General features: G+C 59.3%; 1 protein-coding gene across 4 annotated transcripts in view; it reads right to left on the bottom strand.

Annotated features, from left to right (window-relative positions):
• DSP (desmoplakin) overlaps positions 1 to 14,526 on the bottom strand; it is a 77,466-nt gene that overhangs the window by 17,783 nt on the left and 45,157 nt on the right. For 3 of the 4 annotated variants that reach the window (XM_037518830.2, XM_037518829.2, XM_037518833.2), the window contains exons 2-9: positions 9,339 to 9,441; positions 7,754 to 7,902; positions 6,860 to 7,034; positions 4,209 to 4,337; positions 3,479 to 3,529; positions 1,981 to 2,142; positions 1,400 to 1,504; positions 468 to 563 (exon numbers count right to left, since the gene is read on the bottom strand). In XM_037518830.2, the coding sequence (XP_037374727.1) occupies positions 468 to 563; positions 1,400 to 1,504; positions 1,981 to 2,142; positions 3,479 to 3,529; positions 4,209 to 4,337; positions 6,860 to 7,034; positions 7,754 to 7,902; positions 9,339 to 9,428 (957 nt within the window). In that variant the 5' untranslated portion in view covers positions 9,429 to 9,441. Of the gene's footprint in view, positions 1 to 467; positions 564 to 1,399; positions 1,505 to 1,980; positions 2,143 to 3,478; positions 3,530 to 4,208; positions 4,338 to 4,774; positions 4,876 to 6,859; positions 7,035 to 7,753; positions 7,903 to 9,338; positions 9,442 to 14,526 lie in introns of those variants that run through there. The other variant, XM_037518831.2, reaches the window with a different exon arrangement.

Raw genomic sequence — 14,526 nt, 5'->3', positions numbered from 1 at the left:
CGTCAGCAGGAGACGCAGGAGGGGCCAGTGACCGGTGACCCACCCACGCACCTCTGAACTAAGACCCGTGAGCAATGTCGATGCAGCCCGAGCATCAGTGTCTGGATGTCGCATCGGGCAGTAAGCACCAGGTTTTGAGGATGGTTTTCCACTGCTTTCAGGAGATAAGGTATTTTTAAAAAATATTTATTTATGCACACAAGAGCTGGGGTGCAGACCAGAAGTGCAGGGGGTGAGAGGACTCCCCAGAGACAGAGTGGGGAGCAAAACAGGCAGATCCACTGAAATCCACTGCTAAGGGGAACAGCAGGGAGACAGGAGAGGTCTGCGCGCCATGTGGGTAGCTCCCTGGCTGGGGATCGGGCTTAGGCTATAGAGGTGACAGCGCTGAGACTTAACACCTAGGCCACCAGGGAGACCCTGAGATACAGTATCAAGACCTAAAGTAGCAGCAGGTCACTGGGTACCTGAAAGTAGGCAGCGTTCTCCTTAAGATGGACATCAATGCACTTGGTGATCTGAAGGATCCAGCTCCACTGGGTCTGCAGCGTGTCCATGTAAGCCTGCAGCAGAAGACACCAGCTGCTCAGCCCCGCGCAGCCGCAGGGCACCCACCCCCAGAGACACGGGACCCCTGTCGCCACTTGAAACCTATTTTTTCTGATTCCAAAACAAGCACACTTTCTCTAAACCCTGAGAACAGAGTTTTCCAACAAGGAATTCTTGGTGTGGTAAAAATTAAAGTTGAAAGCTAATTTTCACAAACAGATGCCACTGGGAGTATTGCTTAAAACAGTCATCATTTAAATGGCAAAGCGACTGGCCCCCGTAACAGACCCCATGGACGGCGCATGGAGCTGCGTCTTTCCCCACACCAGCCCTGCTCCTGGGAGGTGCTTGAGGGGAGCTTGGAGATGCCCACACTAGGGCTGGAGGGGCTTAAGGTGATGACTCCCACCAAACGGTGTGGAGACAGTTCCAGTTTTCAACAGGCAACATGGCCCTACCAGTGCCACTGCCAACGTCAGCCTTGAGGGCAGTCGTAGCCAGAGGACAGCGAACCATAGCCCCAGGGCCCCACATCTGGCCCCCTGCCTGCACATATAAATAAAGTTTTATTGAAACAGCACCACATCATTTGCTGACATGTTGCCTGTGGTGGCTTCTACGCCATCAAGGCAGTCAGGTAACCTCAACAGCACCCACATCCCTGTGAGTCAAAGCATTGCACGTTATCCTTTCCAGAAGGAGCTCACTGCCTAGCCCAGGGTGCTGATCCCAAAGCATGGAGTGAACTTGTCAGCGTTTCATGAGGGACAAGACTCAGGCACGGGCAGGGTATCGCCTTATGAACAGCCCCCCCTTGCCCTAAGAAAACCCCGAGTCTCACGGTGCCTACCTCGATTTTGTCGGAGGCCGGGTGCTGGTTCAGAACCAGCTGGTCACTCTCTTGCTTCAGCTTGTTGAGCTCCTTCTCCTTCACTTCCAGCTGGCTCATGCGGATCTGCCGGGGGAGAGGCGCCCCGACTCAGTGCCGGCCCCAGCCCCAGCCCCACTCCAAGGAGACGCCGTGTGCAAATGAAGCACGCAGAGGACCGGGGTGTGTTTTGCTTGGGAATCGGAGTTTTTAAAACTCTGGGACTATCTGGCCAATGTGTGATCATCAGAGGGGAGGAGGGTGGGGATGGCAAATAGGGCCTACGGGACACTGGTGGGGAGGCTGGTTTTGGACTCTGTGATGCACTGAGCGTGATTCGCACACGGGAGGATTCTCAACCGTCAACACCTGGCACTAAGATGCTGTCATAATGCAATGTGACTGCGACTTAAAAAAAAAACCTTCTGAAAAAGGATCGTAGCATTTTCCATGGTCCTGCATGCGGCTGAGGCAGACTGGCTGGCCCAGGGCCATCCGCAGACACAGGGAGCAGGGACGGGCCCCAGCCTGGCCTCCCCCGGCCCAGCCCTCCCGGCCCTCACCGAGAAGGCCTCCTGCTTCTGCGCGATGTTGGTGTTCTTGTCGCTCCAGTCGTATAGCAGCTCCTCCTCCTCGCAGTCATTGATCCACATGATCTCGCGGGACGTGGCCTGGATGATGTTCTGCAGCTGCCGCAGGTGGTCCATGCGCTCGAAGGACGCTTTCTGCAGGAGGGGCGGGGGCGAGTCAGGGCTCGGCCTGCCCCTACCCCGCAGGCTGCCTGCCCCAGCTGAGCACCCCAGCTGACCCGCGGAGCCGGCCACCCCAGCTGACAGCCCCAGCCGGGCGCCCAAGCCGGCCACCCCAGCTGACCACCTGAGCTGGAGGGCCCAGCTGAGGGCCCGGCCAGACCCACAGCCAGGAGGACGTGTTTTACTTCAAGTTGCCTGTTTCTCTGCTGCTTGAACTTCTACGGCCAGGGCGGCCGTTTGAGTCAACAGAAAAGCCTCGTCCAGAAGGGTCCTGATTCAGACACTTGTGTTTGGGCTCGGGCATTAGTTTTACACGATAAAGGGGGAAATGGATACTCAAAAAAGATAAATTAGCTTGTTCTGCCCTCCGCTGCACCCCCAAATTCAAGGTGCTGCCCATCACACTCGACTCCAGTTGGAGCACTGCCAGGTCAGCTACATTCGCCAAAGTATCACTGCCCGTGAGGTTGGGGTGACAGACAAAAGCACGGAAATGCCCCTCCGTGGGAGTCAGGAGACACTTTGTCACCCCAAAGTTGTGGCACCAGGGACTGCTGAAGGGAAGCCGGCCTGTAGCCACCTGCACCCCACAGAGCCTGCGGCCACCGCCAGGCCCCAAGCTGCCCCTGGGCGGCCGGGCTGCTCCAGAACGAGTCATCTAGAATTCACTTCTGGCACTTGTCTTGTTTCTGTGCCATGTGGGAGTGAAATGAATGAAGGATATTTTAAAAAGACGTTCAGATGATAAAAGCAAAGTACTTGCTTTGTATGATTTGTCTTTCGACTGAACACTTTTTTTGAGAGGTGAAAGAGCTGATAATTGTCGCAAAGCCACTAAAACACCCCATCATTCCACCACGGGGGCACCGGGGAAGACTGTTCTATTGCAGGGGCCCGAGATGTCCTTTCTATTGCCCTTACAGCCCAGTCCTTTGGCCCAGCCGCTGATCAATGAAAATATTAAATTAACTTCAGAGATTAGTGGGCGGAAAGGGGGAGGGAGTTGAGGGCTGGGGGGCCGGCTGTGCGGTACAAGCCAGGTGGGCCTGCGCTGGCAGCCGGGTGGGGATGCCAGACATGACTTACCACCCGCGCACCCTCTGGGGAGCCAGTAGAGTCATGCCATAAGCGTTATTTAAAAATGGAAGAATTTAGAAGTTACTAAAACTCCACTTCTAGAGGAAAGCCAGCAGCAGCCAGGATCACACATTCCCCTGCCGGCTGTGGCCTCGGGGTTCGTGGGGCCACCAGCAGTGGGGACCTGACCCCCGGGGACCAGACCCAGGGTCCGGGAGGCCCGTGTGCTCACCAGCAGGTTCTCGTACTCCTCCTCCAGCTGGTAGATGGCCGACTTCTCCCGCTGGAAGGCAAAGGCAGGCGGTGAGCTCCCTGCATGGTCAGGAGGGAGACACGCTCCTCGGCCCCCGGGTCAGGCCTGTTGCAAGCCTCCAGGGAGAAGCATCCACTCCAGGCACGCTACACCCTTCCCCAGCAGGCTCGCGGGGTCCGCCCACAGGCAGAGGCGGCCGCTGTCGCCGTCACACGCCCAATACAGCACTGCGCCGCTCCACACCCAGATCTCGGCCCCCCAGTCTCGGAGAAATGAGGACAGGTGCACAGGGGCACAAGTCAGGCCAGAAAGTGCCAGGAGGCTCTGCCCTGTGTCAGAGCAGCCTCGGGGTCTGGCGCAGAGCCGGTCAGGTGCCAGGCGAGGGCCAGTGTTCCCTCCTGACCAGGCCGGGGCCAGGCCTCTTGGCAAAGGTGTCAGGAGAGACCGTCCCTGCGTGGAACCCTCAGCAGGAAGCAGCGGGCTCACCGGGCACAAACCCCGAGGCCGCGTCCCTTATCCCGGGAGCTGAGAGCCGGGTGACCTCGTGTCACGGGGACCCTGCGCACAGCGGGCTTACCCGCTGTCCCCCGACCTCGCCGAAGCGTGGGCGCAGCATCCAGCGCCCCGCCCCTGCCACCTCCCTGTTCACGCAGTGGGACTCCTGAGTCTCCCGCCTTGAGGGTGAGCTGCGGGGGCTGAGGGGCAGTACCAGGTCGGCCTTGATCTTGTCCAGCTGCCAGCGGTAGTCCCCAATGGTGTTGTGGAGGCTCCTGTGGCTGTTGATGTGCTGCTCCACGGACGCCAGGTCCACTCCCCAGGCCACCATGTCCATCTCCGCCTGCAGGGAGAGGGGCTCATTCCCAGCCTGCGCCACAACCCAGCACAGCACCACACTGGGCGGACAGCCAGGCACAGGGCCCGGCAGGCGACAGGCTATTCCGCAGTGGTCAGGGACCCAAAGAAACGTCTGAAGGGCTTGGGACTCCCCAGGAGCTGGTTGGGGCACCAGGTACTTCCCTCCAGGGGCTGGGCCCCGAGAGGGAACGGGACGACAACCCTAACAGCCAGGTCACTGCCCTAGAGAAGCGCGCACACACACACACACAGACACACACACACGCGTGGGGCTATGTGGGCACAGGCGCCATCACGTAGATGCTATAAAGTGCCGACAGGGCGTCCTAATCCAGTCATTTTCCACGTGCATCAAAAGCTGTTCATAAAACCCCACCACGTCCTGCTCCCAGCTCGGCAGCTAACCCGGAAGTCCCCGACCTGGCTCGTTTGTTTAGACGGGTGTGATTGCTGCGAGGCCGGTCCACAGAGCCAGAACTGACCTTCAGCTCTCGGGAGGGGCCTGCCGCACCCACTTCTGATGATGTCCCCACCCCACAAACCCTCCCTCCCCATTCCAGCAGGCAGAAGCCAGGCCGCGGACAGCGACGTTTGTAAAAGTGAAACTGGACGGGCTTTCCAGCTCGAGGCCACGAGTCCGAGTGGGAGACCAGGGGCTAAGCTGGGCAGGGTGGCCCAGCAGGCGGCACATGCAGGGCCCCATCTCCCTCCTCTCCTCTGCACGGGCTCGGACCCCCCCCCAAGCCCACACTAGTGTCCCCCGGCCAGGCCACGAGCTGATGCCCCGTCCTGCACCACGCGTCCTGCTCTGAGCCACCTGTGTGCACGTCGACCTGGCCAGCCTTCAGAAGGGCCACCAGCATCAGGCTGAGCAGGATGCTGACCCCCCATTCCCACGGCGGGAACATAGACACAGGTGTGCTTGAGGAGAGGCCAGGCTCCGCCCCCCATTCCAGCAGGTGTGCCCATCAGGGGTCAGCAGCAAGGCCAGTGGGGACAGAACAGAGGCCAGCCGGCAGCGGCTCCGAGCGAGCCAAGACAAGGCTGTTACCCGGGGCTCGAGGGAGCCGAGGGGAAGACCAGAGTCCCCAGAGAGGCAGTGGGAGACCCCCCCACCAGGAGAGAAACCAGCTGGGGGATCACACCACCCTCCAAAGTTTAAAGAGGTGGAGCCCGCGCTACAGAGGGCTCTGACAGCGACTTTCGGCTGCGGCAGGAAGCGCGGGTGTGGAGCTGTCTGGAGGACACCCAGCGGAGGAGGGTTCTGGCGCTGCATGGGGAATGTGGCCAAAGGTCATCCCCCCTAATCGCACCCACACTCACCGCACAGGCCTGGCTAGCAGCTAAGCACCCCCACCTCGCCTCCACCATGCCGCCCTCTACAAGTGGTCCTAACAGGGTCGGCCTTGGCCACCGAGCGCTGCCCCAGCCCCACATGGCTCCAGGGCTGCTGCTGGGGCCTCGGCCTGGTTCTCTTCAACAGCGAGGACTCTCAGGGCTGTGTGACATAACACCTGAGCCCCGAGCTCGGAGAGGGTGCAGGACGCGGAAACACTTCAGAGACTAAAAGGGCACTTGAAAGTATGCGGAGTTGGCACTCAGGTTTCTGGGATTGTAACTGACTTCCTTGAAAGTCCAACTTCTACAGTAAATGGGGGACAAGTTGAATGAGTGAGTGGGTGAGAGAGAGTGGGTGGGTGGGTGGGTGGATGAATGGGTGGGGGGGGGGCACCGAGCCCCACGAGAAGCCCCCGCCCCGGGTCCTGGTCTGGCAGCAGGGATGGGCCCCACAGGCTGGCCCCTGGCATGAAGCCTCCCCAAGGCTTATCAGCCAACACCCTCCTCCCCGGGGGCCAGGACGCCAGGCGGTTTCTCTGTGAGCCCCTCCATGTGATGACAGGGAGTCCTCGCGGCCACCTGCTCATCAGGTGCATAATTACTGCGCAGGATGGCAAAGCAGCAATTAGCCGCGAAAGCCCTTGGTGGAAACTCCAGTCTGGGGAAAGGCCGCGCCCGCTTTCACTCCCTCCCACACCGTGACGGGAGCACCACAGCCAGGGAAACCTCCACAGCCTGGCAGCCCAACAGGAAGGGCCGGTCAGGTGTCCCAGGGGCCCATCGCGGACGCCAGGAGTGCACCTCCAGCCGCGCCCCCAGAACACTCTCGTTCTGGGCACCTCGGACCCGGCAAGACCCCAGGTGGCCTCCAGCCCTGACGTCCCGTCCCCCGCATCCAGCATCCGGGCCTCTTCTGGGCTCACACAAGAGCACGCAGGGCCACTGCCCGGCTTGGCGTCCATGTGGAGGCTCCTATGTCACGTGACACATCTGGAGCTAAATGTACGTTTTTCTGTAAAAATCTGCTGCCCATGTGTCATCCCCCCCGGGTGACAGAGTCCTGAGGACGAGCCCTGAGCTCCCCAAGACAGCCGTGTGAGCCGAGCCAGGGCCCAGCACCGTGGGGGCCGCCCTGCAGGGAGTCTGGGGTGCCGCCTCTGCCCTTACCCGGTGCTGCCGCATCCAGCCCAGGCACTCGCCCGTGAGCCGCTTGGTGAGCTCGTCCCAGCCCGAGCCGCTCTGGCAGGTGTAGCCGCCGCCGCCCTTAGAGCTGGCCCGCCGCACACGGGGCGCACTGATGGCCTTGTAGAGGGCGCGCATCTGCTCCTGCAGCTGCAGCAGCCTACGGAGGGGACACGGAGTCGCGGGTCGGCAGGGGCTGCTCTGTGCAGTCTCCCCTCACCAAGTCTCCTTTCTCTGGTGTACAGCACAGGTGTGTGCAGCACAGGTGAGTGTGTGCAGTGCAGGTGTGTGCAGTGCAGGCGTTTGCATGCAGGTGTGAGTGTGCAGGTGTGAGCGTGCAAGTGTGTGCATGCAGGCTGCTAGGCCAGAGCCAGGAGGGCGTCCTCAGGGCCTCTGGCCCCGCAGGTGGCCACGGGCACTTCACTCTTGCAACCTCTCCAAGAGGTGCAGAAGCCTGGTGCCTCCAGCACACCCCGCTCTGCCTTGCCTGCCTGCGCCTGCCTCCTCGAGCCTTCCACCTGGGCACCTGCTGGGCCAGGTCCCCAGCACCCAGAGCCCCCACGTCAAATGAGACTATGCTCCCCATGGCCCTGCCGGCTCTGGGCCAGGCCAAGCACACCCACTGGGGAAGGGGACACTGTGCCGGGTCTGGGCCCCAATGGGGTGGGGTCAGCATCTCCCAGCAGCCCTGCCCCCTGCCAGGGAGCACCTGCCCTTGGGCAGCTCAGCGAACCCAGATAGTGACGGCCGAGGCTTGGGTGTTATCTAGAGGCTCAGCACTGCCAAGGACAGGCAAAGGGGACTGGCCCGGGAGCTCCCAGCTTCCTGCCCAGGCCGAGCGGGCCCTGCGGGGGGCCAGGGGGCGCCCCAGGGCCCTACCTCTTCTGGTAGGCGTCACATGGCTGGCCCATCTGCCGCATCTCCCTGATGAGGCCGTCGGTGATCTCCATCTGCTCATTGGCCTGGGCGAAGCAGTCGTCCAGCTCGCGGCTGCGGGACAGCTGGATCCCATCACCATACTTCAGCTCCTGGGGGGACAGTGCACGGGAGGGGCCGGTGCTGGCCGTGAGGCTGCTGCTGTGAACGCATTGTACCCCCCACCCCCACCCCAGCACCATGAAAGCACAACACATCTCCAGCTCGGACCATTCACTGCCAGCAGGGAGCTGGGGGGATGCGAGACCAGCACCACAGGTTGTGCGCTGGGCCCCCAAGGCCCTGGCTTGAGAGCTGACACCCCCTCCCCATATCTCCACGGAGCCCGCGGCGGGGACACTGCCTGTGACCCTGGGGGACAGCGAGGTCTGTGCCAGGAAACAGAGCTGTCTCCGCTTCTCACGGGAGATGGCTTTGCCAACTCGGCAGAATAAGCTATCGAGTCCGTGGAACGAGCGAATCGATACCCCGGTTTTGAGGATGTTATTGTTCTGGAAAGTGTCACTTTTGGGGGGGCGCTGGGTGAGGGGGGCAAGAGAACGCCTGTATTTTTTACCACTTCTTGGGATTCTGGAATTATTTCTCAATAAAGAGAGACGCCCACATTGCAGGAGGGCCGCGTGGCCCAGGAGCCCCCGGAGGCTCAGGTGGGCCAGCCAGGACAGGGGTTGGTGTCAGGCTCTGGTTCCATCTGCTCCACTTTACGCAAAGACCCGGGGGCTATGAGGGGCACTGCAGGAGCAAGCACGACCCCCAACTGCCAGCCTGGGGCCCAAGCGAGTGTGCTGAGCCCCAAATCTTTACTCCAGTGATGTTATTTTTTTCACTGGAAAAACTAAGCCAGAAACGGAACCCACGCGGAGCTAAAATGAAGATGTGAGACCGTGCCGCTGGTCAAGTTCCCGCATCCTCAGAGGACGGCTTAGGGGTGCCAGCGGGCCCCAGGTTCAGTCCCTGTGAGGGGCTAGTAAAACCAGGAGAGGCGCCCAGGGGACTACGCCCCACCTGTCTGGGGTCGGGTTTGTCACCAAGGCGCTACGTGAGACAGCTACAAGGTCTTAAAGCCTTGCCCAGACCCTGCTACGGGCCCAGGGCTCCAAGCCCGAGGTGCAGGCGCCTTCAGAGGACCCCCACGTCTCCTCAGTGCTCAGCAGCCTGCTCCTCCGTGTTTCTGGGATGTTCCCCGTATAGAACTGTTCTCACAGTGTGATCTTTCCAGACAAAGGCGGGTGCGCCCCGACCTGCAGTCATGGGGGGCCCTGCTGCGTCAGCCAGCAGTGCTAGGACTAGTGGGGGACTTTCAGCATCACACGGGAGATGGGTGCTGCCGCCACACGGGGGGCGGCCAGAGCGTAACAGTTGGTGGGGGAAGTGGTGTCCGTGGTGAAGCCACCATCACACTCCATGAAGAATGTGCCCATCATGCCTGGCTGTGGCGTCCGAGCGTCTGAGCACCCGGCGGCCGAGGGCAGGAGCCAGGTGCCCCCGGGCACAGCCAGCACCATGGGTGGGGGGGAGGGTCACTCACTGGCTGCACAATCAGCTCCGCCCGCATCAGGCAGTCGGCGCAGTTCTGCAGCAGCTCCTGGATGGTGTTCTGGTTCTGGTGCCGGCACATGGTCCCCGTTTGACTGCGGAGGCAACAGAGACAGCGGCCTGAGACGTCTTTCTATTTGCAAACAATTTCAAGCTTCCAGGAAGGTTGCCACAGAGAGAAGCAGGCAGCGTTGGGGCCCTTGGCCCAGCCTCCCCCCAGCTGCCACGGCTCCCTGTTTCCAGCACCCCCCACCGAGTGTGCTACTGGGTCACTTGACATGGATCGTGCCCCTCTGCCAAACACCCCCTGGCATGTCTTCCCCGCCAATAAGGACATTCACGCACATAAAATCAGGACATTTGAAACAGCCAGGATGTGACTTTCCAGTTGACAGGACTTGGCAGATCTTACCAGCTCACCTGACAAGGGCCTTCACAGCAAGGACAAGACCAACCCAAACTGTCTCCTGAGTTGTGAAGACCCATTTTGACTTGCTTATCTGTGGCCCCCTCCCCCTTCCTCCCACAGGGGCCCTAACTCCCAGACCCCAGCACCCACAGGCCTGGGGGGCGGACGACCTCAGGCCCTCGGCAGGCTCCACAGGCAGCTCTGGCCAAGGAAAGGAGAGGGTGGCGAGAAAAAGCTTGTTCTGCCGGCACAGCTCTGCTCTCAGCCGGAGACTGCATGGGTGTGCCCCGCTTTCCAAAAGCTCGGGTTAGGCCACGAGGCTTTTACCAGCGCCTTCCTGTCTACTCCCTTCTCGCTTTGAAGGAAATTCAAAGAGGATTTTGCTTTTACCACAAAAGCCCAAAGGGACATAAGTGCCAGCGGGGGGTTCTGCACCCTCAGGTCTAGGGTCAGTGATGCTCCAAAGCAAGAGGCCCCGCCTGGAAATCCCTGGAACTGGTCTCCACAGCCATGCGTGGCTGCGATTTCAGGCTTCCTGTGCTATTTGGCGAGACTCGGGGGGTGACTGGGGGGTATGGGAACACAACTGCCCATATAATGCACAGTCACTGTCTTTGACTTTAGGAATTTCAGTTTATGAAACGTTTCCCAGGAACGCCCTGCTCTCGGAGAGCGGGAGAAACCCGCAGTGGTAAAAAAACCAACCAACCGCCACCTGAGAGTGTGAAGAAAGTGGTGGAAAATTTAAGTATCATTAACGCAGAAAGAGGCCACTTTTCCTTTCAAGATGACCCTAGGCTACGCATGTCTCCAAGGGGCTCCTCCAAATGCACCTTTCAGATGAAGCAGGCACAGACCGACGCGTCCAGGAGGAAGGTCTAGATGCTGCATGCTTTAAAGAAAGAGGTCACAGGAACTGAATTTGCTCCAGATGTGAAGGGAAAGAGCAAGGTGTAGTAACGCAGGCTGCCTTTGTAATCTGCAGGAGGCATGAGGGCCAGCGGCCCAGCAGACTCGAGCCGAGTTATGAGAGGCTTGAAGCACCAGAACTTACTGAGCTGCTGGAGCCTGAGGCCCTCAGGGCTTCGAAGCCACCCAGCCCTTCAGCCCCGGTGGCCTGCGGGCGAAGCTGTTTGCCGTACCAGATCTTGTCTGAGTCTGTCTGTGTGTAGGGGAAGTGGTGGTGGGGGGGGGATCTGTGCATTTTAAGGGAAGAATTTCACTGCTTAAAAAATGCATCAGAAAAAACACAGGCTGTGCTCCTGCTTGGACAGGGCAGACTTGCGGGCGTGAGCGGGCCCTCCCTGGCCCCTGGTTCAGCTCCACTTCGCGCTGGGAAGGCCTGACTCTCTCCCAGCCGCCTCCTGCCAGCCGGGCTCCCCAACAAGCTGGCACTAGCCGAAAGTATGTGGGTGAGGACCGAGTTCTCCTGGGAACCACTCCCGGATGATGCCATGGCCCCTCCGGGCAGGCCTGGGCGCCTGCACGCCCACCTGTCCTATCCAGGGCGCCGCACCCTCACCCATGAATGCAGCCAGTCTCTCCTATTCAACACCGGCCGGGAGGCCTGGCTGGCCTCTACCCCTGGAGATAAGACAGCCCCCACCGGCTGTCCAAACTTGTGCGAAATTCCAACTGACTTACAATCGGGATGCTTTCCGAAGTGCTCCTGTTGTTAAGGTCAGGAGAGCAGAGGGAAAGGGTTAGGGAAGACAGAAGCCCCTTAGAACTGAGGACAGACAGGCAGCCAGGGAGGCCCCGGTGATGCTGTTTGTTTCCTTTGGTGAAGGAGGATGACAGCACCTTTGTCCTGAAACGCTTAGTAATCCAGGTCAGCGTGTGGCTCCCAGGGCGATTCCCACACGGAGGAGGGAGAAGCTCTTAGCATGGTGGGAAGTCGGCGTTCCCGACCCACGTGACCACCTCTGAGACCCCCAAGATGGGCAGAGAGGCGGCGAGGTGGGGGAGTGAGCACCTCGGCAATCTGTGCAACTTGCCTGCAATTCTGTCATTCTCCCAAGAGGAAAATGTATTTTTTTTTTAAAGCAGCAGGGAGGTCCACCTCCGTGGCGGGTGAACTGCATGTGTCCAAGTGCACACTCTGGTCTCCTGAAAGTGAACTTGATGCTAGAGTCACTGGACAGCAGAGCACGGAATGCACCAGTATGGACGCCCAGCGTGGAGGGAGGCGCTGCGGCCAGGGAGAGAGGCCAGGAAGTGGATGTGGCTGGGGGGGGGGGCCCTGTCTTCCTTTCTACTCCCTTCTTTTGGGCAGCCTTTTTTTTTTTTCTTCAGATTTATTTATTCATGCATACAAGAGCTGGGGCGCAGGCCAGAGGTGGTGGGGGCGGTGAGAGGACTCACCAGAGACAGAGTGGGGAACAGAACAGGCAGACTGACTGACATACACTGCTGAGGGGAGCAGCGGGGAGACAGGAGAGGTCTGCCGCACCATGTGGGTAGCTCCCTGGCTGGGGATCAAACTCAGGCCACAGTGGCTGGAAATAGTTTGATAGTGCTGAGACTTAACCCCTGTGCCACCAGGGAGGCCCTTGGGTAGACTTTTTTACTGCTAGAGAACAGCTGGCATCTCCATCAAGATACAGCATCTTACCTGCTTCTCCGCACCTGCATCCGCCTGAACTTAAAAAAACAGGTGACCTCAGAGGCTGTTCCTACTGAAAATAACGCCCCGTGCCTCGCTGGAGGGTTTGGTGCGTTCGCCCCACTGCCGTGCCCACTCCCACCTGGCGCTTTGCTGGGCTCTAAGCAAACAGATTAACGAACGCAGAGGAAAGAGCAAGATACAGAAATCTCGCCTCTCACAGGGTCACAGGCTAGTGCTGGCACCGGGGAACTGAGAAGCCCCGGGAGGGCCACTGTCGGTCCCTCGTGGGGGCTGCATTTGGGACCTGAGCAGGGTCTGCCCGTCGGGTCCTCCTTCCACCCACTAGCCTCTCACTCTAGGCGGGGCCGCCCCGAGCCCCTGTGGACCAGACCCGGTGAGACGGGGCCAGGCGGACGCCCTCCCGGAGACCCAGTCCCTGGACGCGAGCTGGAGCCAGGGTGAGCAGGGACCAACCCAGCGAGCCTGCCGCGTGGCTCAGGAGAAAGGATTTTGACCCCAGGGTCGGACTGGATGATCGCGGGGCCTCCTTCCAGAAAAGTGCTTTGTAAAAACCTGTGTCACCCAGGGCTTTGAAAGTCAAGTCCTACTTTTGCCGGCACCAACGGTGTGACCTTTCCCAGACCTGGTTCTCCCTCGGGCTCCACGGGGTCAAAGGTTTCTCTGGCTGCTCTTTCCATTCTGCAAGCACCAAACTCATCTCTTTTATGGAAAAGAAAACCAGAGTCTCGGTCCCTCAGGTGGGGTCCATGCAGACCTGCCACCCGCGGATCAGTCTTCAGCACACACATGCTGACTTAACAAGAGGAGCTGGGAAGCCTGGCTCAAAGGTCTCAAAGGACGTTCTGGCAGGTGGGCCTCGGGGCGCTTACGCCCCAAAGGCCTGTTCTCCAATCCCACTTCAGTAGCATAAGGATAGGAGGTGGAGGGTGCCCTGAACTGGGGGGAAGGCAAAAACACAAAGCTCATTCCCCTCAATGAAGAGACCCCCAACCCCAAACTGACAGCTGTCCCGCAAAGAAACATTGGTCCTTAAAAGTCTTGTACTCTCCTGAAACTGTTTTATCTTCAAACTCGCAGAGACAGTGACTCATCCTACAAAGAACTGCCTGCACAGACATTTTTTTCAAGTCCATCCCCAGGCTTGTTTAAACAAGCAGAGGCTCCAACAGGTACTGAAGAGCCTGCATCAGAGGCGGGTGGAAAATGCGGCCTGGATTTTCCTCCAAGCACCAGCTCAGGGCCTTGGCCAGGAGGTGAAGTTCTCTATTGTCTGATTTTACTGCCTGCCCAGGTGGCTCCTCTCTTTCACAAGGAAACCCCTAAATCAGCTGTCTAAAGACCCAGAATGGCATGGGGTGGGGGGGAGGCGGGAGGAGGGCAAATATTTGAAGAGGCACGCAGCCTTACAGAGTCAGCCTGTTTTTAAAACTCTTTGTTTTATGAAAATAAATCCCACAATGTCTGCCCTGCTTGTGTGGCACATGGCCATGCCTAACACTGCTATTTCTTTTTTTCCCCTTTTTAAAAAAAAAGATTTATTTATTTATGCACACAAGAGCTGGGGTACAGGCCAGATTTGCAGGGTGGTGAGAGGACTCACCAGAGACAGAGTGGGGAGCAGAACAGGCAGACTGACCGAAATCCACTCCTGAGGGGAGCAGCGGGGAGACAGGAGAGGTCTGCTGCGCCATGTGGGTAGCTCCCTGGCCGGGCATCGAACTTGTGCTTCAGAGGCTTCGGATTGCTTCATAGGTTGTGTCTTAAACCCTTGTGCCACCAGGGAGGCCCACCACTGCTATTTCTAAAGGCTTGTTTTATTTATTTGTGCATACAAGAACTGGGGTTCGGGGTGGGGGGAAGTGAGAGGATTCCCCCGAGCCAGTGGGGATCAGAACAGGTGGATCCACTGAAATACTCTGCTCAGGGGTGCATAGTGCTGCTATTTCTTTTGTGGATGAGCTCTCTGCTTCATTCCTCTCCTCCTCCCCCCACATCTGGCGGACCTGGGAAGGGGGCCTTGGGGGTGTCTGCACCAGGTGCATGAGACAATGGCCTCAGAAACGCCCACTGAGTGAGCTTTGGAAATTATTATAATTATGGGAGGCGCTCCTAAGCTCTTGAGGCTTCGTTCGTTATCATCCC

This window comes from Talpa occidentalis, unplaced genomic scaffold (assembly GCF_014898055.3).
Source record: "Talpa occidentalis isolate TD23 unplaced genomic scaffold, MPIMG_talOcc4v2.1 talOcc4.2, whole genome shotgun sequence".
Classification (NCBI taxonomy): Eukaryota; Metazoa; Chordata; class Mammalia; order Eulipotyphla; family Talpidae; genus Talpa; species Talpa occidentalis.
This window is presented reverse-complemented; position numbering and strand designations above follow the sequence as displayed.